General features: G+C 46.1%; 1 protein-coding gene across 4 annotated transcripts; it reads right to left on the minus strand.

The window, feature by feature from the left end:
• Nucleotides 1-77: 77 nt before the first annotated feature.
• Nucleotides 78-19,240, minus strand: LOC117972020 (dynein axonemal heavy chain 12-like). 4 transcript variants are annotated; one of them, XM_058988917.1, is made up of 10 exons: nucleotides 19,112-19,240; nucleotides 17,534-17,730; nucleotides 16,753-16,793; nucleotides 11,653-11,871; nucleotides 10,479-10,637; nucleotides 9,256-9,501; nucleotides 8,777-8,948; nucleotides 6,685-7,228; nucleotides 3,767-3,920; nucleotides 78-1,764 (listed from the first exon to the last, which is right to left on the minus strand). In XM_058988917.1, exons 2-10 carry the CDS (start codon nucleotides 17,665-17,667, stop codon nucleotides 1,586-1,588), a joined length of 1,848 nt encoding a protein of 615 aa, XP_058844900.1. In that variant the 5' UTR covers nucleotides 17,668-17,730; nucleotides 19,112-19,240; the 3' UTR covers nucleotides 78-1,585. The 4 variants fall into 4 exon arrangements, with proteins under 4 accessions (XP_058844900.1, XP_058844901.1, XP_058844899.1 ...); XM_058988918.1 differs by having other exon boundaries at nucleotides 11,740-11,871; nucleotides 19,006-19,161; XM_058988916.1 differs by having other exon boundaries at nucleotides 19,006-19,161.
• Nucleotides 19,241-23,363: the final 4,123 nt, after the last annotated feature.

The raw sequence follows: 23,363 nt of genomic DNA on the forward strand, positions 1-23,363 counted from the left end.
AAAGACGTGTTAAACTTTGCAGATGCACATATAACCTCCTGCACGCTGTTCTCACGGGAGTGACAAATTTGGACTCGCATGCGCTCCATGTGGAAATCGCGGGATAAGCAGCTGGGTCTTTAAAACCTAAAATTGATTCAGAACCCTGTACTAGAGCATCTCCGGAGGGCTGGTTAGAAGTGTCTGTAGAGCATCTCCAGAGGGCTGGTTAGAAGTGTCTGTAGAGCATCTCCAGAGGGCTGGTTAGAAGTGTCTGTAGAGCATCTCCAGAGGGCTGGTTAGAAGTGTCTGTACTAGAGCATCTCCGGAGGGCTGGTTAGAAGTTTCAGGGCTCTGATTTATACTTTGTGACCACATTTTGGTAAAGTGTGACTTGCATCTGACTGGAAGGCCACATCCACTGCATCCCTGAGATTTCATCCCCAGCAGGCGATATTAATAAAAGGAGTCAGCTGTATAAAGATGTTCTTCTCCAGAGCGGCTCACCTGGTAGAGCGCAGCCGTATGCTGTGCAGGGTGAGTCATACAGCGCTGGGTCATATCCTGGCTGTGTGAAGTAGGCTGGTTATCACTGGGGACTCCGAAGGGAGCGTCGCATTGGCTCTGGCACTCCCGTGGGTTATGGAGGCAAAACCAGCAGAGACTGTTTCTCCTAATCGCATTACACGAACCCTGCTGGCCTGGTGACCAGTGAGCTTAGAACGGACAACTGCAGGGCTGTCCTTTGTCCTGCAGAGGTCACTAGCTCGCTGACATCTGTTCTCGAGTTACTGTGTGTAAAAGAGGAAGCTGGCTCAGTCGTGGGATCGGAGGACGCCACTGAACCAGTTCTCTTGAGATGTGTGGGGAATTTCTGCGGTTGGTGGTAAAATAATTGAGCAATAAAATAAAATAAAATTTTAAAAGATGTTCTTCTCCAAGAAAAGGCCCAGTTACTGAATTATTACCGTGACTCTAGATGGGGTACAGAGGGTGCAAATCTCATCTGAGACACATGAGCCAGGGCTGGGCTTCATGCAGAATGAATGGTTGGACTATTTTACAAAATGCAATCTTTCTATCTTCTGAAAATTAAGTGTTTAATAAGCTTACATTTATTAAGCATACATTGTTTTAAAATATAAAACATTCCAAGTAGCAAAAGTAGTTACAAAGCATGTGTTACACACAGTCATTAAAGTAGTTACAAAGCATGTGTTAATTTGGAGTTTTACAAGAAAAATTGCTGAAATAAATAATTGTAGACTGTTTCTTGTAACTTCTTTTCCTCATCCACAAAAGCAAAACTTGTTTTCAAGAAATTTCAAGAAATTATACATTTCCATTGGGGTATGTAAACACTTGACTACAAGTGTGTGTGTGTATATATATATATATATATTTGTAAAGTGGAGTGTGGTGTAATAAGTGACGTGCAGCTGCAGCTTTGTAAAGTGGAGTGTGGTGTAATGAAGCGACATGCAGCTGCAGCTTTGTAAAGTGGAGTGAAGCAATGAAGTGATGTGCAGCTGCAGCTTTGTAAAGAGTTGTGTGGTGTAATGAAGCGCCTCCGTCCTCGTTCCCTGTGACAGTGTGTCCTGTCCTGTCAGCCGGAGCCCTGCAGGGGGCCCTCTCTCCTCACATCGTACTCCCGGTACAACAGGAAGTCTTTCAGCCGGTTAGGAAGTGGCAGGAAGGTTAAGAAGACTGGAGCGCGCAGGCGGAGTCGACCCAGACAGCCGCGGATCTGCAGACGACAGAGGTGCTTCAGACAGCGTGGGCTCTCTGCAACACAGACAGGGCAGTCAACAATACAGCTTTACACACTGAGGACTGTGCAACACAGACAGGGCAGTCAACAATACAGCTTTACACACTGAGGACTGTGCAACACAGACAGGGCAGTCAACAATACAGCTTTACACACTGAGGACTGCAACACAGACAGGGCAGTCAACAATACAGTGTGCAGTGGCAGTGTGATTGTGTTTGTGTTCAGACGCTCTGATCTTGTGTGCAGTGTGATTGTGTTTGTGTTCAGACGCTCTGATCTTGTGTGCAGTGGCAGTGTGTTTGTGTTCAGACGCTCTGATCTTGTGTGCAGTGTGATTGTGTTTGTGTTCAGATGCTCTGATCTTGTGTGCAGTGGCAGTGTGATTGTGTTCAGACGCTCTGATCTTGTGTGCAGTGGCAGTGTGATTGTGTTCAGACGCTTTGATCTTGTGTGCAGTGGCAGTGTGATTGTGTTTGTGTTCAGACGCTCTGATCTTGTGTGCAGTGTGATTTGTGTTTTTGTTCAGACGCTCTGATCTTGTGTGCAGTGTGATTGTGTTTGTGTTCAGACGCTTTGATCTTGTGTGCAGTGGCAGTGTGATTGTGTTTGTGTTCAGACGCTCTGATCTTGTGTGCAGTGTGATTGTGTTCAGACGCTCTGATCTTGTGTGCAGTGTGATTTGTTTGTGTTCAGACGCTCTGATCTTGTGTGATTGTGTTGATGCTCTGATCTTGTGTGCAGTGTGATTGTGTTTGTGTTCAGACGCTCTGATCTTGTGTGCAGTGTGATTGTTTGTGTTCAGACGCTCTGATCTTGTGTGCAGTGTGATTGTGTTTGTGTTCAGACGCTCTGATCTTGTGTGCAGTGTGATTTGTGTTTTTGTTCAGACGCTCTGATCTTGTGTGATTGTGTTGATGCTCTGATCTTGTGTGCAGTGTGATTGTGTTTGTGTTCAGACGCTCTGATCTTGTGTGCAGTGTGATTGTGTTTGTGTTCAGACGCTCTGATCTTGTGTGCAGTGTGATTTGTGTTTTTGTTCAGACGCTCTGATCTTGTGTGCAGTGTGATTGTGTTTGTGTTCAGACGCTCTGATCTTGTGTGCAGTGTGATTGTGTTTGTGTTCAGACGCTCTGATCTTGTGTGCAGTGTGATTGTTTTTGTTCAGACGCTCTGATCTTGTGTGCAGTGTGATTGTTTGTGTTCAGACGCTCTGATCTTGTGTGCAGTGTGATTTGTGTTTTTGTTCAGACGCTCTGATCTTGTGTGCAGTGTGATTGTGTTTGTGTTCAGACGCTCTGATCTTGTGTGCAGTGTGATTGTGTTTGTGTTCAGACGCTCTGATCTTGTGTGCAGTGTGATTTGTGTTTTTGTTCAGACGCTCTGATCTTGTGTGATTGTGTTGATGCTCTGATCTTGTGTGCAGTGTGATTGTGTTTGTGTTCAGACGCTCTGATCTTGTGTGCAGTGTGATTGTGTTTGTGTTCAGACGCTCTGATCTTGTGTGCAGTGTGATTTGTGTTTTTGTTCAGACGCTCTGATCTTGTGTGCAGTGTGATTGTGTTTGTGTTCAGACGCTCTGATCTTGTGTGCAGTGTGATTGTGTTTGTGTTCAGACGCTCTGATCTTGTGTGCAGTGTGATTGTGTTCAGACGCTCTGATCTTGTGTGCAGTGTGATTGTTTTTGTTCAGACGCTCTGATCTTGTGTGCAGTGTGATTGTTTGTGTTCAGACGCTCTGATCTTGTGTGCAGTGTGATTGTGTTCAGACGCTCTGATCTTGTGTGCAGTGTGATTGTTTGTGTTCAGACGCTCTGATCTTGTGTGCAGTGTGATTGTGTTTGTGTTCAGATGCTCTGATCTTGTGTTTGTGTTCAGACGCTCTGATCTTGTGTGCAGTGTGATTGTGTTTCTGTTCAGACGCTCTGATCTTGTGTGCAGTGTGATTGTGTTTGTGTTCAGACGCTCTGATCTTGTGTGCAGTGGCAGTGTGATTGCAGTAGAGTGGCTTTCTTACGCTGTATCTGTTGGATCTCTGGCCACTGTTTCTGTTGAATCAGAACAGCTTTGAGTTTGGAGCAGAATGGAACGTGATCGACGTAATCCAGCATGATCCGCACAACCTTCCCCGAGATATCCTTCAGGCAGTTCAGTGTGATTACCTCACAGAACTGGAGAGAAAGAGACGGGACAGGACTTTATACACAGAACAGCTCGGTGTGATCACCTCACAGAACTGGAGAGAAAGAGACGGGACAGGACTTTACACACAGAACAGATCAGTGTGATCACCTCACAGAACTGGAGAGACAGGGATGGGATGGGACGGGACGGGACAGGACTTTACACACAGAACAGCTCGGTGTGATCACCTCACAGAACTGGAGAGACAGGGATGGGATGGGACGGGACAGGACTTTATACACAGAACAGCTCGGTGTGATCACCTCACAGAACTGGAGAGAAAGAGACGGGACAGGACTTTACACACAGAACAGATCAGTGTGATCACCTCACAGAACTGGAGAGACAGGGATGGGATGGGACGGGATGGGACGGGACGGGACAGGACTTTACACACAGAACAGCTCGGTGTGATCACCTCACAGAACTGGAGAGACAGGGATGGGATGGGACGGGACAGGACTTTACACACAGATCAAAGACACACCGGCAAGATGGGAAGAAGTGCTTCAATTACATTTAGCCATAACACAACACTCAATAACACATTCTAATGTAACACTTGAAAGAGCTGGATGTTACTGATAGTATTGTTATTGTTAGTATGTACACACACACACACACAGAGATTATATACAGACGTGCTCAAATTTGTTGGTACCCCTCCACAAAAAACGAAGAATGCACAGTTTTCTCTGAAATAACTTGAAACTGACAAAAGCAATTTGCATCCACCATTGTTTATTCCATATTTAATAGAAATCAGACTTTGCTTTTGATTTTTTATTCAACATAATATTGTAAATAATAAAACAAATGAAAATGGCATGGACAAAAATGATGGGACCCCTAACCTAATATTTTGTTGCACAACCTTTAGAGGCAATCACTGCAATCAAACGTTTTCTGTAGCTCTCAATGAGACTTCTGCACCTGTTAACAGGTAGTTTGGCCCACTCTTCCTGAGCAAACTGCTCCAGCTGTCTCAGGTTTGATGGGTGCCTTCTCCAGACTGCAAGTTTCATCTCTTTCCATAGATGTTCGATAGGATTCAGATCAGGACTCATAGAAGGCCACTTCAGAATAGTCCAATGTTTTGTTCTTATCCATTCTTGGGTGCTTTTAGCTGTGTGTTTTGGGTCATTATCCTGTTGGAGGACCCATGACCTGCGACTGAGACAGAGCTTTCTGACACTGGGCAGTACGTTTCGCTCCAGAATGCCTTAATAGTCTTGAGATTTCATTGTGCCCTGCACAGATTCAAGACACCCTGTGCCAGGCGCAGCAAAGCAGCCCCAAAACATAACCGAGCCTCCTCCATGTTTCACTGTAGGTATGGTGTTCTTTTCTTTGAAAGCTTCATTTTTTCATCTGTGAACATAGAGCTGATGTGACTTGCCAAAAAGCTCCAGTTTTGACTCATCTGTCCAAAGGATATTCTCCCAGAAGGATTGTGGCTTGTCAATATGCATTTTAGCAAATTCCAGTCTGGCTTTTTTATGTTTTTCTGTCAAAAGTGGAGTCCTCCTGGGTCTTCTTCCATGGAGCCCACTTTCGCTCAAAAAGCGACGGATGGTGCGATCAGAAACTGATGTACCTTCACCTTGGAGTTCAGCTTGTATCTCTTTGGCAGTTATCCTTGGTTCTTTTTCTACCAGTCGCACTATCCTTCTGTTCAATCTGGGGTCGATTTTCCTCTTGCGGCCGCGCCCAGGGCTACAGTTCCATGGACCTTAAACTTCTTAATAATATTTGCAACTGTTGTCACAGGAACATCAAGCTGCTTGGAGATGGTCTTGTAGCCTTTACCTTTACCATGCTTGTCTATTATTTTCTTTCTGATCTCCTCAGACAACTCTCTCCTTTGCTTTCTCTGGTCCATGTTCAGTGTGGTGCACACAATGATACCAAACAGCACAGTGACTACTTTTCTCCATTTAAATAGGCTGAATGACTGATTACAAGATTGGAGACATGTCTGATACTAATTAAAGAAACTAATTAGTTTGAAATATCACTATAATCCAATTATTTATTATCTTTTCTAAGGGGTACCAACAAATGTGTCCAGGCCATTTTAGAATATATTTGTAGAATAAGCAATAATTCATCTCTTTTCACAGCTTCTTTGCTTTATTCTATAACATACCAAAGGCATGCAAGTATACATGATAAAATAGCTTTTAATTTCATCACTTTTTAGGAGGAATGAAGCATTATTTCAATGAGCTGTAAGGGTACCAACAAATGTGAGCACGTCTGTATATATATAGCAACTAAATATGGAATGTAATGTTCTTATTCAAAATCTAGTCCATATAGAGCTGACCTATGGAAATATGACCTAGTGACGAAAAACTGTGACCTGCCATTCAGCATTGGATTAGAAGAAAGAAACTCCTGTTTCCCCAGGCTCTTGTCAGATTGGTTTCTAATACAAGCCAATTCCCTTCTGTGTGTGCATGCACTATTATAGAAGATCAGGCATGTGAAAATAACATTTACCACATGTCTGAACTTAAAAATATGGAGAAAAAAAGTTTCATTTGTAAGAAATACACTTTATATGAATACATTAAGTGAATGTATATATAAGATTTAAGTCTGACCAATAAAACCATCATCTAAAAAGTGGGAACCCTGTAATGAAAACCCTTATTGAAAATGTAAAAAGCAAGATCCTAATAAAACAGTTAGGAATGTCTATGTAACGTTCCCTGTATAGCGTGATGCTGCGCAGCGAGTACCCACCATGGTGTCCTTGATGACGGCAGAGCTCCAGCCCTCGTAGTCTGCAGGCAGGTGAGCCTGGTCCCCATACGGGCAGTGGAAGCAGCGCTGCACATCGTACCCGTACCCCAGCAGCATCCTGAGCACCACCTCGTCCTTCAGCGCGTACTGCAGCGCGGAGGGGTAGTGCGTGGTGTTCACGCGGCAGTAGTAGTTCACGTTGGCCCCGTGGCGCAGCAGCAGGCTGATGAGCGGGTGGTTGCCCAGGCGCAGCGCCACCTGCAGGCTGTTGACGGGGTCCTGGTTGGGCAGCGCGCCGGCCTCCAGCAGCAGCTGCACGCAGGCCAGGTCCCCGTTGGACACAGCGAAGAACAGAGCGGACTTCCTGAGGTCGTCATAGCCGCGGCGCACGTGAGGGTCCAGCATGACGTTGACGTCGTAGCCGGCCTGTAGGAGGAGGGCGAGGCACTGCGGGTGCCCCCCCGCGGCTGCAGAGTGCAGGGGGCTCATGCCGCTCTCCTTCACCGCCGAGCGCTCGGTCACTGGGATCAGCAGCTTCAGAGCGCTGGGACCAACACACAACACACACCGGCTCACAGGCTGCACATCTGCACAAACCCAGGACCTCTCTTCCGGGGGAAACTCCATTTAGCAAAATTCGACCCTCGCTAAGTAAAGTTAGTCTCTCCCTTACTATAGTTAGTCCTTTCCTTAATGTAGTTAGTCCCTCCCATAGTATATACTGAGGAGGGGATACAAAGCATGAAGAGTTACCTTGTTGTAATCTAAACATTCGAAATAGTTTTTTTCCAAGAAATCACTGCAGCTCCTCCACCCTGTGTCGTCTGCTTAATAACCATACTGCTTTTTACAAAGTTTCTGCTTCGTACAACTGTAAATGCAAATGACCCTGAAATAAGTTTACACCAGCAAACCCCATGCACATAACTTGGCAATACAGAGCTTCTGAATTCACCAACCTTGAGGTTCAATAAATCTGATTGAGAGTGCGTATAAATATGTGCTCATGACATCGTAACAAAACAGCCCCTCGTTAATAAGAAATCCGTCTTACAAAGTGGCACATATATTGTGATGCAGTGCATACTGCATCATAGTGTGACATAGATGTGTCCTGCCTGTCTCTCTGTGCTGTGGGTGCAGAGATGTGTTCCTGCCTGTCTCTCTGTGCTGTGGGTGCAGAGATGTGTTCATGCCTGGCTCTCTGTGCTGTGGGTGCAGAGATGTGTTCATGCCTGACTCTCTGTGCTGTGGGTGCAGAGATGTGTCCTGCCTGTCTCTCTGTGCTGTGGGTGCAGAGATGCGTTCATGCCTGGCTCTCTGTGCTGTGGGTGCAGAGATGTGTCCTGCCTGTCTCTCTGTGCTGTGGGTGCAGAGATGTGTTCATGCCTGGCTCTCTGTGCTGTGGGTGCAGAGATGTGTTCATGCCTGGCTCTCTGTGCTGTGGGTACAGAGATGTGTTCCTGCCTGACTCTCTGTGCTGTGGGTGCAGAGATGTGTTCCTGCCTGTCTCTCTGTGCTGTGGGTGCAGAGATGTGTTCATGCCTGGCTCTCTGTGCTGTGGGTGCAGAGATGTGTTCATGCCTGGCTCTCTGTGCTGTGGGTGCAGAGATGTGTTCCTGCCTGTCTCTCTGTGCTGTGGGTGCAGAGATGCGTTCATGCCTGGCTCTCTGTGCTGTGGGTGCAGAGATGTGTTCCTGCCTGTCTCTCTGTGCTGTGGGTGCAGAGATGTGTTCCTGCCTGTCTCTCTGTGCTGTGGGTGCAGAGATGTGTTCATGCCTGGCTCTCTGTGCTGTGGGTGCAGAGATGTGTTCCTGCCTGTCTCTCTGTGCTGTGGGTGCAGAGATGTGTTCATGCCTGGCTCTCTGTGCTGTGGGTGCAGAGATGTGTTCCTGCCTGTCTCTCTGTGCTGTGGGTGCAGAGATGTGTTCCTGCCTGTCTCTCTGTGCTGTGGGTGCAGAGATGTGTTACTGCCTGGCTCTCTGTGCTGTAGGTGCAGAGATGTGTTCATGCCTGTCTCTCTGTGCTGTGGGTGCAGAGATGTGTTCCTGCCTGACTCTCTGTGCTGTGGGTGCAGTGCACAGTGACTCACTGCAGGTGCCCCCGGTATGCCGCGCGGTGGATGGGCAGGTGTCCCGAGTATTTGGGCACGTTGGCGTCGGCTCCGTACTCCAGCAGCAGAGCGATGGTGTCGGGGTTCCCTGAGGCAGCTGCTTCAAACAGGATGGAGGCAGAGTCCAGAGCCTGGGACTCAACAGAGACTCCTGGGAGAGAGCAGAGACACAGAGACAGTGACAGAGAGACAAAGAGACAGAGACACAGAGCTCATTAGGTCTTCGTTATCAAAAATAAAATACACAATGGTTCTACCACACGAAATTAATGATTTACTTACAATGATAGATTTCACTAAGTAATTTATTTTAGTCATACAAATTTCAATGAAAAAGAAGATTCATCTCCATATTTTTCTTCTGTATTTATTTCATGTTTTAGACTGATGAAAAATAAAGCTACCCCCACACGTGCAGTATAAAAGAGCCGCTCCATGCAGAGAGAGGTGTGCCGTACCTTTCTGCAGCAGTGCTTGGACGATGTCTGTGTGCCCACACTGTGCCGCCAGTGCCAGGGGGGTGAGCCCGTAGCTGCTGCGGGGGTCTGGGTCAGCTCCGCAGCGGAGGAGCAGGTCCACAGTGTCCCTGCGGCCCAGCCGAGCCGCCTCGTGCAGAGCTGTGCGCCGGTGCACCCCCTGCTGGTTCACATCAGCGCCGAAGCGGATCAGCAGAGAGAGCAGCTCACAGGAGCCGTTCTTTACAGCTGAGAGGGAGGGGGGGGGGCACAACGTCAGGGGCTTTGTTATAATGGCACATGTAACTATAGTCAATGTGTTTTACAGGGGCACTTACCTGGGGCTTTTTATATCCCATTCCAATCCAGGATCTTAAATGAACACCAAGGTACAATCAAACTATTAAAGATGTGATTGAAACAGGGCTGTGCACAATAAGGACCTGGTGGGGACAAGGTCCTGGACTGGAATGCAGTAAAAGAGGCACACAAGAGGCAGCCTCTGGTTTAGCACAATCAACACACTGTGTTAACCAGGGTAAAGGGCAGACAGTGCACTGCAGCAGCAGGTTACTGTGCTGTATTTTCAGAAGGTCTTGTATGATCCAGCACAGCCCTGGCCGGCTCCTACAGGCCTCCTCTCACACTGCTGCCCTGAGCTGCTGGAGCAGCACTGCACTGCCAGTAACGCACAACCCTGTCAGAGTTTCATAATCTCAATTCAATTAACCATAGGAGCTGACTGACTGACTGACAGACAGATAGACAGACAGACACTACACAAGCCAGTAAGAGCAGCATATTTTACTGCTTGACCAGTATACAAGATTTAGTCGTTGTCAATTATTTTTATTATTTTCTCCCAATTTGGAAAGGCCAGTTATTTTTTCGGGACTCGGGAGGGTGAAGACGAACACACGCTGTCCTCCGAAGCGTGTGAAGTCAGCTGACCACTGTGGAATAGCCTGGACTCGAACCGGCGAAGTCCAGGCTATAGAGCGCATACTGCACTCCACGCGGAGCGCCTTTACTGGATGCGCCACTCGGGAGCCCCTTATAAAGAGAGTTTTAACTGTAACAACCCTTTGTTGGTGATTCTTCAGAGGTGGAGCCCCCACTCACTAGTTTTGTAAAAAGTTTTACTTTCTTTTCACAGAAATGCTTTGATAGAAAGTATGCATGTGTGTCATTGCAGGAGCAGCTGGCTGGTGGGTCAGTGCACTTGCCTGCCACTATGGGGGAGTCCTCCTCCAGGTTCTTGGTGTTGGGGCTGCAGTTATTAAGCAGCAGGAAGGTGGCGTTGTCTCTCAGGCCGCGGTCCACAGCCAGGAACAGGGGGGTCTCTCCCCGCAGGGTCACCGGATCGCACACACTGGGGGAGGAGGCTGAGAGAGACATACTCCCAGTGAGCATCACGCCAGCACACCGCACACAGGCATCAGGTGGAACACAGCGTGAAGCCCAACGCACAGAAAGAGCTCACTTACCACCCTCAATGCATGGGCACCCTTCCACATGCTGTAGGAATGGCACGCTTTGTTCAGATGTATGGGGTCTGATCTGAGGAAAGCCAGCCAGGGCAGGGGACAGGATTCTCCTTGTCCTGCACCCAGTCCTGCTCACTTTGTGTTGCTAAATCATCAGGGGTAGTAATAGGAGCCATCAGTCTCTGGTCTGAACGGAGTTACTTACCTGGAATAAGTCTCACTGAGTTTATTGGTCTTCAGTTGATTTCCAATTGATGCAGGAAATGATCCCGCTAACTAGAGGGGCTTTATTTCAGTAACTCAGCAAGGTGGGGCTGGAAAACAGATACCTCTTGTAAAATGTAGAAGTATTTAAAAAAACTTCAATTCAATGATAAACTTTTCAACTAGAAGTCTTTTTCAATGTCTGTCGAAATGTCTGTCATTGATTTGAAGTTTCTTAAGTCATCGATAGATGAAATGGTAGCCGTGTTAGTCCAGAGATGATAGACAAAGAGAAGGAGATGTGACACCTTTTATTGGGACCAACTAAACAATAACTATTGTGCCAATCTCCTTCTCTGTGTCTAAAGTTTCTTTAAGTATTTCTAAATTCAGCACTATTGAAGACTGATAGTTCTGGAAGAAGTTTTATAAAATTCACTACAGCACACTGAGGTGCAGTATCTGGTGGGTCTATATGTACACACAGAAATTGGTTTCTGCAAGGCCCTGCCACTGTGAATGTTGTAGTCTTATCAATCTCACCTGTGGAAACTCATTTTGGGGTTAAAATAAAAAACAAATTCTGCACCCCCAGTCGATTTAGTCACCTGTTCTAATACCTGTTGGAGAGGGTTGTGCATTACAGAACGACCAGTTGCAACAGAACCCCAGATCCAATCAACTATACCTAATTACAGTGTTACCTTACCTGATGACCAACTTAACAAAAGAGAAGCAGCTGTCCTAGTGCTAGCAACACGGATCGTGCAAATCAATCGGATCGAGTGCCGCTTGCCTTGGAAGGTGAGTTTTAAGATGTTGGTGTTGCTCTGGGCTGCAGCCTCGTGGATCGGCAGCCAGCCACGCTTGTCCGCTTCCTCAAACGCGTGGCGGTGAACTGTCAGCTCGCACAGGGCGTCCTCGTCACCTGAGACAGGAATCACACAGTCACGCTATCCGGGACCCTCACCATAACAAACACAATCACACAGTCACACTGCCAGGACCCTCACCATAACAAACACAATCACACAATCACACTGCTGGGACCCTCACTATAACAAACACAATCAGACAGGCACACTGCCAGGACCCTCACCATAACAAACACAATCACACAGGCACACTGCCCAGGACCCTTACCATAACAAACACAATCACATAGGCACACTGCCAGGACCCTCACCATAACAAACACAATCACACAGGCACACTGCCAGGACCCTCACCATAACAAACACAATCACACAGGCACACTGCCCAGGACCCTTACCATAACAAACACAATCACATAGGCACACTGCCAGGACCCTCACCATAACAAACACAATCACACAGGCACACTGCCTGGGACCCTCACCATAACAAATACAATCACACAGGCACACTGCCTGGGACCCTCACCATAACAAACACAATCACACAGTCACACTGCCCAGGACCCTTACCATAACAAACACAATCACATAGGCACACTGCCAGGACCCTCACCATAACAAACACAATCACACAGGCACACTGCCAGGACCCTCACCATAACAAACACAATCACACAGTCACACTGCCCAGGACCCTTACCATAACAAACACAATCACACAGTCACGCTATCCGGGACCCTCACCATAACAAACACAATCACACAGTCACACTGCCAGGACCCTCACCATAACAAACACAATCACACAGTCACACTGCCTGGGACCCTCACCATAACAAACACAATCACACAGTCACACTGCCCAGGACCCTTACCATAACAAACACAATCACACAGGCACACTGCCTGGGACCCTCACCATAACAAACACAATCACACAGTCACACTGCCCAGGACCCTTACCATAACAAACACAATCACACAGGCACACTGCCAGGACCCTCACCATAACAAACACAATCACACAGGCACACTGCCTGGGACCCTCACCATAACAAACACAATCACACAGTCACACTGCCCAGGACCCTTACCATAACAAACACAATCACATAGGCACACTGCCAGGACCCTCACCATAACAAACACAATCACACAGGCACACTGCCAGGACCCTCACCATAACAAACACAATCACACTGCTGGGACCCTCACTATAACAAACACAATCAGACAGGCACACTGCCAGGACCCTCACCATAACAAACACAATCACACAGGCACACTGCCAGGACCCTCACCATAACAAACACAATCACACAGTCACACTGCCAGGACCCTCACCATAACAAACACAATCACACAGGCACACTGCCTGGGACCCTCACCATAACAAACACAATCACACAGTCACACTGCCCAGGACCCTTACCATAACAAACACAATCACACAGGCACACTGCCAGGACCCTCACCATAACAAACACAATCACACAGTCACACTGCCAGGACCCTCACCATAACAAACACAATCACACAGGCACACTGCCTGGGACCCTCACCATAACAAACACAATCACACAGTCACACTGCCCAGGACCCTTACCATAACAAACACAATCACATAGGCACACTGCCAGGACCCTCACCATAACAAACACAATCACACAGGCACACTGCCAGGACCCTCACCATAACAAACACAATCACACAAGCACACTGCCAGGACCCTCACCATAACAAACACAATCACACAGGCACACTGCCAGGACCCTCACCATAACAAACACAATCACACAGTCACACTGCCCAGGACCCTTACCATAACAAACACAATCACATAGGCACACTGCCAGGACCCTCACCATAACAAACACAATCACACAGGCACACTGCCAGGACCCTCACCATAACAAACACAATCACACAGGCACACTGCCAGGACCCTCACCATAACAAACACAATCACACAGGCACACTGCCAGGACCCTCACCATAACAAACACAATCACACAGTCAAACTGCTGGGACCCTCACCATAACAAACACAATCACACAGTCACACTGCCCAGGACCCTTACCATAACAAACACAATCACATAGGCACACTGCCAGGACCCTCACCATAACAAACACAATCACACAGGCACACTGCCAGGACCCTCACCATAACAAACACAATCACACAGGCACACTGCCAGGACCCTCACCATAACAAATACAATCACACAGTCACACTGCCCAGGACCCTTACCATAACAAACACAATCACATAGGCACACTGCCAGGACCCTCACCATAACAAACACAATCACACAGGCACACTGCCAGGACCCTCACCATAACAAACACAATCACACAGGCACACTGCCAGGACCCTCACCATAACAAACACAATCACACAGTCACACTGCCCAGGACCCTTACCATAACAAACACAATCACATAGGCACACTGCCAGGACCCTCACCATAACAAACACAATCACACAGGCACACTGCCAGGACCCTCACCATAACAAACACAATCACACAGTCACACTGCCCAGGACCCTTACCATAACAAACACAATCACATAGGCACACTGCCAGGACCCTCACCATAACAAACACAATCACACAGGCACACTGCCAGGACCCTCACCATAACAAACACAATCACACAGGCACACTGCCAGGACCCTCACCATAACAAACACAATCACACAGTCACACTGCCAGGACCCTCACCATAACACTGGCTCCCGATGACCGCTCGCATCCACTGGCTCCCGATCACCGCTCGCATCCAGTTCAAGACTCTTGTACTAGCCTACAGATGCCTTGACCAGACTGCACCCAGCTACCTCCAGACCCTCATCTCTCTCTACACCCCCACTTGACCTCTCCGCTCCGCCTGCACTAGAAGACTAGCTCTACCTCCGCTACGCTCCCCTGCCTCCAGAGCCCGCTCCTTCTCCACCCTTGCTCCGCAGTGGTGGAATGACCTTCCTACAGATGTCAGGACTGCCCAGTCCCTGACCACATTCCGGCGCCTCCTTAAGACTCACCTCTTCAAACAGCACCTGTAGAACTCCTCTGTTTGTATCCTGGGACACTATCACCCTTCATGTAAATGTGATTTATTTTGCTCTTATCTGCCCCCTATTTTACTGCATTTAATCCTGTACTTCAGAATACTGTAATCTGCCAAGTGTTTAACCTGTAGTACTTTGTATTTAATCACATCCTGATGTAACTTCACTATTTAATCATATCCTGATGTAACTATCACTATTATCTGCTGTATTATTGAATTGTGGTTTGTCACACTTGTACCTTGCTTGAACAAAAGTTATTGTATTTCTTGCTCTTATTGTATTACTTGTATTGTAACACTTGAAATGTATTTGCTTACGATTGTAAGTCGCCCTGGATAAGGGTGTCTGCTAAGAAATAAATAATAATAATAATAATAATAATAATAATAACAAACACAATCACACAGTCACACTGCCAGGACCCTTACCATAACAAACACAATCACACAGGCACACTGCCGGGACCCTCACCATAACAAACACAATCACACAGTCACACTGCCTGGGACCCTCACCATAACAAACACAATCACACAGGCACACTGCCAGGACCCTCACCATAACAAACACAATCACACAGTCACACTGCCAGGACTCTCACCATAACAAACATAATCACACAGTCACACTGCCCAGGACCCTTACCATAACAAACACAATCACACAGTCACACTGCCCGGGACCCTTACCATAACAAACACAATCACACAGTCACACTGCTGGGACCCTCACTATTATTATTATTATTATTTATTTCTTAGCAGACGCCCTTATCCAGGGCGACTTACAATCGTAAGCAAATACATAAGCACTATAACAAACACAATCACACAGTCACACTGCCAGGACTCTCACCATAACAAACATAATCACACAGTCACACTGCCCAGGACCCTTACCATAACAAACACAATCACACAGTCACACTGCCCGGGACCCTTACCATAACAAACACAATCACACAGTCACACTGCTGGGACCCTCACTATTATTATTATTATTATTTATTTCTTAGCAGACGCCCTTATCCAGGGCGACTTACAATCGTAAGCAAATACATAAGCACTATAACAAACACAATCACACAGTCACACTGCCTGGACTCTCACCATAACAAACACAATCACACAGTGTGCTCTTTGTTGTTGTTGGGTTAACATGCACTCACTTTGGCATGGATGAGAAAGCACAGTAACTGCTGCTTCTCGAATGCTGGTTTGTAATTTGACAGGTGCTGTATTACAGTGTCAAGTTTTTTTAATCATTTTAATTTGCATAGTATACAAGCAGTATCATACTTTGGTGTTTTAGACACTGGTGTACCTGACAGTGTTCATTTATAATGCTCCAGCGTTAATAAAGCCACTACAATGTAGTGTAACGACTCCCTCGGAGATATTTTCACATAGCTGATGCACCCCCAGAACTAATTACATCGGATGGGACAGGTTCTACTGTAATCCATTTTTTAATCCATCCATTTTCAATTATGTTCTGTAATTGTATGTAAAACTATTTTTGAAATCATTATATATCGTGTGAAAGCTGAAGTACTGCCAGTTAATATGTTGTGTGTAGGGTGTCTCTTATTGCTAGTGGAGATGTCAGAGGAGCCACAGTGAAGCTGAGCCATGCCGTCTTTGCACAGGATGGCATCTATTCACGGGAAAAGATGGACTGGAATTTTAACAATGAGTGTTTGATTCATCATATGTGATTTATAATGTGACCTAGAAGTGCAGACAATAAATGCAGACTTGTTCTGGGGCTATGTATGAGGACTCCACTGCTCGTAGCCATGAAGAATTGCACTGCAGACATTAATCAAAGAAAGCAACCCCACCGTACCCACCTGCCTTTATAGCTGCGATGACCTTCTCATTGTCTGTAGCGCTGAAGAGGAATGGGAGAAACAGAACAAATCAATACCAACGTGCCTCTATCACGCTCCTCCACTCCTCTCCCTGTCCCTCCTCACCTCCCCCAGTCTCCTCACCTCTGCCCCACCCCCATCCCCACCCCCCTGTCCCTCCTCACCTCCCCCAGTCTCCTCACCTCTGCCCCATGCCCCTGTCCCTCCTCACCTCTCCCCATATCTCTCCTCACCACTCACCTTATCTCTCCTCACCTTTCCCCATCTCTCCTCACCTGTCCTCACCTCTCCCCTAGCTCTCCTCACCTCACCTTTCCCCCTATCTCACCCTCTCTCCTCACGTTTCCCCCTATCTCTCTTCACCTCTCCCTCACTCCCATCACCTCTCCTCCTATCTCTCCTCACCTCTCCCCCTGTCTCCTCTCTCCCCATCCCCTAAATCTCCTTACCTCTCCCATATCTCTCCTCACCTCTCCCCCTCTCTCCTTACTTCTCCCCTATCTCTCCTCACCTCTCCCCCTCTCTCCTTACTTCTCCCCTATCCTCACCTCTACCTCTCTCCTCTCCTCTCCCCCTCTCTCCTCTCCTCTCCCCCTCTCTCCTCACCTATCACCCTCTCTCCTCACCTCTCCCCCTCTCTCTTCACCTCTCCCCCTAGCTCTCCTCACCTCTCCCTCTCCTCACCTCTCACCCTCTCTCCTCTCCCCTAGCTCTCCTCAACTCTCCCTCTCTCTCCTCACCTCTCCCCCTCTCTCCTCACCTCTCCCCCTGTCCTTCCTCTTTCACAGCTGGCCGGTAGCCCCCTCTCTTATGCAGCTCCTGCAGGCTCTCCTCAATGCTGTATTGGTTGGCGATGTCATCGTCCCACTCATCCCCCGATGGAGCTGGCTCCATGTCAGACCCTCATCGCTCAGTCCAGGCAGTGAGGGATAAAGTCACATCAGTCTCTGCGCAAGCCTGAGCAAGTTGGAATATAACATACAATATTTATATATAAAACTGACTGCAAATATTGTCACCATGTACTTTTGTAACTACAAAAGCACAAAAAACTTTGAGGGTCACGAAATATTTGGTCACTTTGAATAGATCAGTGTCCTGAAATGCAAGGATTTTGATAAGCTACCCATTCCAGGAGTGCAGCAACACTTACAATTTACCAGCAATGCAAACGACTGGGTTTGTGAAATGGTGTCTAGTTATCAAGACCGGTACCACATTCAATTATTTTCTCTCAAAAGCTGAAACTTAATAGAAGGAAGAAATCTCCACAAGCCCTCCCTTCTTCCCACATGTTTCTCAAGAAGTGGGACCTCTGCATGCTGAACTCCCCGGGATAGCATCTGCAGTTAAAGTTCTGGGTGATGATCGTATTGCTGCTGCTCCAGTAAACAAGCAGCTGTAACTGAACCCCAGCGCTGGGCTGTGACATCACAAAGGAAGCGGAGCGGAATGAATGTGAAACCCTTCCTAGTGGCCTGGAATCGGCTCGCTGTGTTACAGGAGGAGGGGTCAAATACTGTCTCAAATGCATAACTTCCCAGGACGACTTTCACAACACCAGCACCACTGAGCAGCTCAAAGCTAATATTATACAATAAGAGTGAGTAAGGAATCATGAAGTATATTACTAGAAAGGTCTGGATAATGTGGATTTCACCAGCCCCCCTTATCCCAGTCCAGCCAGTCTGGATAATGTGGATTTCACCCGGCCCCCTTATCCCAGTCCAGCCAGTCTGGATAATGTGGATTTCACCAGCCCCCCTTATCCCAGTCCAGCCAGTCTGGATAATGTGGATTTCACTTTCACTGTATCTGGACATTTACAAAGGAGCCCAGCCCAACACAAATGAGTGCAATCACATCAAACATAATGTCAAAACACAAGGTCAAAACATACAAGAAACTATGTCAAGTAGACTAATGGTTCAGCTTGTGTCTTCATCAGTGTAATCCAATCAAAGAGAAACAGCCGCTTACCAGACTAAACCCTTTATTAATCTGCAGTGTAAACACGAATGATCAGGTGTGCGTATCTACTGACCTACAACACACAAGAAGACATGCATCCAGAATATACAGCGCAATATAGAGCAAAACAGAACAACACAGCATACAGATCTGGATCAGGTGCAGCCTTTAGATGCAACATATATACCCACTGGTTAAAACCTGCATTCATTTTTAATAAAACAAATCAATTTTGACAGTTACTAGCTGAGTATTTCCTACCTTGCTCTCTGGGACTGTATTGCTGAGCTGTAGAGTGGTGTTTCTGTATTCTCTGGCAGATGTAGGTTATCTCACTTTCACTGCCCTCAGCTATTAATATACATACCTGGTCATGAGGCAGTCTGTGAGTCTCTCTCTCTCGTCCAGACCCTGTTTGCTCATGTGATCAGTGTGGCAGTGTGCAGGAGAGGTCACAGGAGAGCAGAGCTCCACAGCCTTGTCTGCAGTGCTCTGCACTATTCAGCTGACAGTGATACTTTAAAGCTTTTGATCCAGTGCAAAGTTTGCGTCAAGTGTAAAGATTTAGCCCTGATTGGCTGGAATGAGCGTTCTGTGTTTACAGTGGGAATTCATATTTAAGTGCTGTTTACATATATATATATATATATATATATATATATATATACAGTGCCGTGAAAAAGTATTTGCGCCTTGTCTGATTTTCTGCATTTGGTCAGATTTTCTGAGAGAAAAAATGACACCAAAGTTTGGTGCTTCTTTCATTTGTTTGGTGTTCAAGGTAATCAAACATGCAATCTTCAGATGTGAAAAAGTTTTTGCCACCCCTAGTTAACTCAACCCAATTAAACGGATAATTAGGGTCAGCTGTTTGAGTACTTTGGTTAACAACCAGGCCTGATTTGGGCCAGCCCTGCCCAATATAAATCTGACTAACTTTGGCCCTTACCATCAGAGTGAAGTTGTCAGCACACAGGTTCTAGAGGTACATCATGCCACGAACAAAAGAAATTCCTGAAGACCTCTGGAAAAAAGTTGTTGATGCCTATTAGTCTGGAAAGGGTTACAAAGCCATTTCTAAGGCTCTGGGGCTCCACCGAACCACAGTCAGAGCCATATTGTCCAAATGGAGAAAGTTTGTGACAGTAGTGAATCTTCCCAGGAGTGTCCGTCCTGCCAAAATCTCTCCGAGAGCAAGGAGTAAAATCGTCCAGGAAGTCACAAAGAACCCTAGAACAACATCCAGGGATCTGCAGGCCTCTCTCGCTCGGATAAGGTCAGTGTTCATGACTCCACCATCAGAAAGACACTGGGCAAAAATGGGATTCATGGCAGAGTAGCAAGGCGGAAACCATTGTTCACTAAGAAGAACATGAATGCTCGTCTCAAGTTTGCCAAAAAGCACCTGGATGATCCTCAAGAGTAATGGAACAATGTTATATGGACAGATTAGTCAAAAGTGGACATTTTTGGCCGACATGAGCCCAGTTATGTCTGGCGAAAACCAAACACTGCATTCCACAGTAAGAACCTAACACCAACGGTCAAGCATGGTGGTGGTAGTGTCATGGTTTGGGGATGCTTTGCTGCATCAGGACCTGGATGCCTTGTCATCATTGAAGGAACCATGAATTCTGCTCTGTATCAGAGAATTCTACAGGAGAATGTCAGGCCATCCGTCCATGAGCTGAAGCTGAAGCGCAGCTGGGTCATGCAGCAAGACAATGATCCGAAACACACAAGCAAGTCTACATCAGAATGGTTGAAGAACAAGAAATTTAAAGTTTTGGAATGGCCTAGTCAATGTCCAGACCTAAACCCCATTGAGATGTTGCGGCAGGACCTGAAACAAGCAGTTCATGCTCGAAAACCCACAAATGTCACTGAGTTGAAGCAGTTCTGCATGGAGGAGTGGGCCAAAATTCCTCCACGGCGCTGTGAGAGACTAATCAATAACTACAGGAAGCATTTGGTTGCAGTTATTGCTGCTAAAGGTGGCGTAACCAGTTATTAGAACATAAGAACATAAGAAAGTTCACAAACGAGAGGAGGCCATTCAGCCCATCTTGCTCGTTTGGTTGTTAGTAGCTTATTGATCCAAGAATCTCATCAGGCAGCTTCTTGAAGGATCCCAGGGTGTCAGCTTCAACAACATTACTGGGGAGTTGGTTCCAGACCCTCACAATTCTCTGTGTAAAAAAGTGCCTCCTATTTTCTGTTCTGAATGCCCCTTCATCTAATCTCCATTTGTGACCCCTGGTCCTTGTTTCTTTTTTCAGGTCAAAAAAGTCCCCTGGGTCGACATTGGCTATACCTTTTAGGATTTTTAATGCTTGAATCAGATCACCGCATAGTCTTTTTTGTTCAAGACTGAATAGATTCAATTCTTTTAGCCTGTCTGCATACAACATGCCTTTTAAACCCGGGATAATTCTGGTCGCTCTTCTTTGCACTCTTTCTAGAGCAGCAATATCCTTTTTGTAGCGAGGTGACCAGAACTGAACACAATATTCTAGGTGAGGTCTTACTAATGCATTGTAAAGTTTTAACATTACTTCCCTTGATTTAAATTCAACACTTCTCACAATATATCCGAGCATCTTGTTGGCCTTTTTTATAGCTTCCCCACATTGTCTAGATGAAGACATTTCTGAGTCAACATAAACTCCTAGGTCTTTTTCATAGATTCCTTCTTCAATTTCAGTATCTCCCATATGATATTTATAATGCACATTATATTGCCTGCGTGCAGTACTTTACACTTTTCTCTATTAAATGTCATTTGCCATGTGTCTGCCCAGTTTTGAATGCTTTCGAGATCATTTTGAATGACCTTTGCTGCTGCAACAGTGTTTGCCACTCCTCCTATTTTTGTGTTGTCTACAAATTTAACAAGTTTGCTTACTATACCAGAATCTAAATCATGAATGTAGATTAGGAATAGCAGAGGACCTAATATTGATCCCTGTAGTACTCCACTGGTTACCTCACTCCATTTTGAGCTTTCTCCTTTAATCAGTACTTTCTGTTATCTACATGTTAACCACTCCCTAATCCTTGAATCCCTACTGCGTTCAGTTTGAGAATTAATCTTTTAGTCTAAGGGGGTGATTACTTTTTCACACAAGGGCATTGGGTGTTGCATAACTTTCTTTAACAAATAAATGAAATATGTATCAATTTTTTGTGTTATTTGTTCACTCAGGGTCCCTTTTGTCAAATATTAGGTTTTGGTTGAAGATCTGATAACATTCAGTGTCAAATATATGCAAAAATGCTGAAAATCAGACAGGGGGCAAATACTTTTTCACGATCTGAAATCTAATATTATATATTGTTAAGATAATTGTTAAAGGATTTGCTTTCAAGGAAGAGCCTGCAGACTCAGGGATGTGCCCTCCTGACCAGTGCATCTCAGATTGGCCTCCTGGTTTGAGCTCCAGAGTCATGGGGGAAGAGAAAGCATGTTACTCTTCAAGCCCTTAAAGCAGTATGTGCTGAAAGCAGCATGCACTGTCTGAGTTAACAACATGACATCTCCACTCAGCAACACAAACACGGCTTGCTCTTCCCCCGGACACAGCGTGTCCACCTCAAAGCATGTAATGGATCCCCTCGTACTGATGTGACGTGTGCTATTAAAACACAGGCAGGCACGTTTGTTTTGTATTTTGTTTATTTTTGTGTTTATTAAACATAGCGCACCAGCGCTTAAAAAATCCATTTTTGTCGTGTTGGGTCTATTTTTAAAGGGGCAACGAACCCGAGTGGGTGCAATCCTTTACAATATATATTGTAAAGGATTGCACCCACTCGGGTTCGTTGCCCCTTTAAAAATAGACCCAACACGACAAAAATGGATTTTTTAAGCGCTGGTGCGCTATGTTTAATAAACACAAAAATAAACAAAATACAAAACAAACGTGCCTGCCTGTGTTTTAATAGCACACGTCACATCAGTACGAGGGGATCCATTACATGCTTTGAGGTGGACACGCTGTGTCCGGGGGAAGAGCAAGCCGTGTTTGTGTTGCTGAGTGGAGATGTCATGTTGTTAACTCAGACAGTGCATGCTGCTTTCAGCACATACTGCTTTAAGGGCTTGAAGAGTAACATGCTTTCTCTTCCCCCATGACTCTGGAGCTCAAACCAGGAGGCCAATCTGAGATGCACTGGTCAGGAGGGCACATCCCTGAGTCTGCAGGCTCTTCCTTGAAAGCAAATCCTTTAACAATTATCTAGTGTAGGCTGCTTTCATTTAAATAACTTACTCATACTAATGAATGTTCATTCGGGGGGCAGACAAAAGGTTTGTTTGTTATTTTCCCATCCAGTATCAATTAAGTAATAGTAGCAACGTTATATTTGACGTTACTTAACCTTTAAGAAAGACGTTGAAATTCTCTCCAATCATAACGAGACCATTGGATAAACAACTGGTTTCACAGGCCCCGGTTAGCATAATCTTGGACTCCCTTGATGTTTGTTACCTTGGGTAAGGTAATCCAGCCATGCCGGATATAATCACATCTAAAAGGGGAACACATTGTGTGATATAATCACATCTAAAAGGGGAACACATTGTGTTGAAACCTGTAACCCAGCCCTCTGTACGAATG

This window comes from Acipenser ruthenus, chromosome 16, assembly GCF_902713425.1.
Source record: "Acipenser ruthenus chromosome 16, fAciRut3.2 maternal haplotype, whole genome shotgun sequence".
Taxonomy (NCBI): Eukaryota; Metazoa; Chordata; class Actinopteri; order Acipenseriformes; family Acipenseridae; genus Acipenser; species Acipenser ruthenus.

Excerpts from the sequence above, each read along its gene's own strand:
- LOC117972020 (XM_058988917.1), bottom strand. The coding sequence starts at position 17,667 with ATGGAGCCAGCTCCATCGGGGGATGAGTGGGACGATGACATCGCCAAC. Across the intron at positions 16,794-17,533 it reads GAGGAAGGACAGGGGGAGAG|CGCTACAGACAATGAGAAGG; the intron begins GTGAGGAGAGAG and ends ATTCCTCTTCAG. Across the intron at positions 7,229-8,776 it reads GCATACCGGGGGCACCTGCA|CGCTCTGAAGCTGCTGATCC; the intron begins GTGAGTCACTGT and ends TGTTGGTCCCAG.